This window comes from Austrofundulus limnaeus, unplaced genomic scaffold (assembly GCF_001266775.1).
Source record: "Austrofundulus limnaeus strain Quisiro unplaced genomic scaffold, Austrofundulus_limnaeus-1.0 Scaffold57, whole genome shotgun sequence".
NCBI lineage: Eukaryota > Metazoa > Chordata > Actinopteri > Cyprinodontiformes > Rivulidae > Austrofundulus > Austrofundulus limnaeus.
Genome location: NW_013952459.1, coordinates 267917 through 269334, shown reverse-complemented (window position 1 = coordinate 269334; position 1418 = coordinate 267917). Strand labels below are relative to the sequence as shown.

General features: G+C 37.7%; 1 protein-coding gene across 1 annotated transcript in view; it reads right to left on the bottom strand.

Moving 5' to 3' along the window:
* dym (dymeclin) overlaps window positions 1-1418 on the bottom strand; it is a gene marked incomplete in the record, with an annotated part of 65935 nt that overhangs the window by 32289 nt on the left and 32228 nt on the right. The window contains 1 exon segment of the mRNA XM_014009326.1: window positions 1212-1311. Coding sequence (XP_013864780.1) covers window positions 1212-1311 — 100 coding nt within the window.

The following is a 1418-nucleotide window of genomic DNA, read 5'->3' as shown; positions in this document are numbered from 1 at the left end:
TGTGTGTGTGTGTGTGTGTGTGGGGGGGGGGCCTTCGCCATGAGGAAGTTCGGCCTAAAGACACATCCCAGAGGAGAAGATTGTCCCAAAAGGACACAACCCAGGGGCGTTTCTGGTCCCCACCTGTCGTTTTGCTCCTCAGCATGGCTGCCTAAAAATGCTCCATGATTTCTCAAACATGCATGAATGAGTCAAAGCAAGGTTTTGGGCATGTTTTTATGAGAGTAAAACATTATAACATGATACAAAAACTCAAAAAAGTTGATTTTATATGATATTGCCCCTTTAATATCAGTTTTTTTAAAGCTCTCCAATTTGATGTCTTCTTTTATACAAAGATGAGCAACAAGTAGGTTGATCTAGTAAAATAAATAGATATAAATGTCAACACTACCAAGACAGACATGATGAAAGAAAATAAGCCTTTTTCTGAAATATATAGCAACAATCCAGTATATGAACACAAACCAGGGTGTTTCAGTGGGAAGACATCTGTCTGCTCCTTGAGATCAGCTCTGCACTGCCCCAGTAGAAGCATGCCAGAAAAACTGCTGCTGATCAAAACTATTACATCCTTCTTCCTGCTCTGCCTTGTTGTTTACACAGCTTACTGCTGTCTGTGAACTGGAAGTAGTTACCACACCTGGGACCGCATGTGGCAAACTCTAATCATTTTTAAATAGTTTACTAGTTAAATGTGCCAAGCATAACAGTAGCTGGAGACAAAACACATTAGAGAAGAACCGGTTGATTGCGAGCTCTGGTGTTGCTTTATTTTTCCAATATTATTTCCCCCCACATGCAAATACTGTTAACTAATAAAACTGCATGTTCGGGAAAGTCCCATGTTTTTTCTTTAAATTTTAATTAAAAAGGAACAACATCAATGAGAAGCTTCACAAGTCTAAAAAAATACTTGAATTACCTGACATGACGATATGAAATGTGTGACTCAGTTCTGAAGAACAGCAGCCAGCCAGCAGGGAACTATTTACCTCAAATATTTATTTAACTTTGAATTATTTACAGATACTTATTTTTATATTAAAATGTTAGTGCTAAACTTTATATTAATTTGGCTTCATATAATGCATGCAATCAAATGCATGTGTCAAATTGCTTTCTCCAAGCAGACATAATTTGGCAGCCATCATTAACCTTACTGAGAGCAAGTCTGTGTGTAGTAATGTGTTGGAGTGTGTTTTACTCACATAGTCTGGCAGGGCAGTGTTGTCTCCCTGTCTACCCTGTAGAGATTGTGTCGCCTGCTCCAAAACCTTGTTGTGCTTTTTGGAAAGCAAAGCAAATAAACTGAAAGAGAGTACAAGTAACATATTTTAGTAAAAAAAAAATACAAACAAAAAATGCAAATACAGTTGCAATCCACTGCATTTGGTATGTTGTAAACAATGTACCCT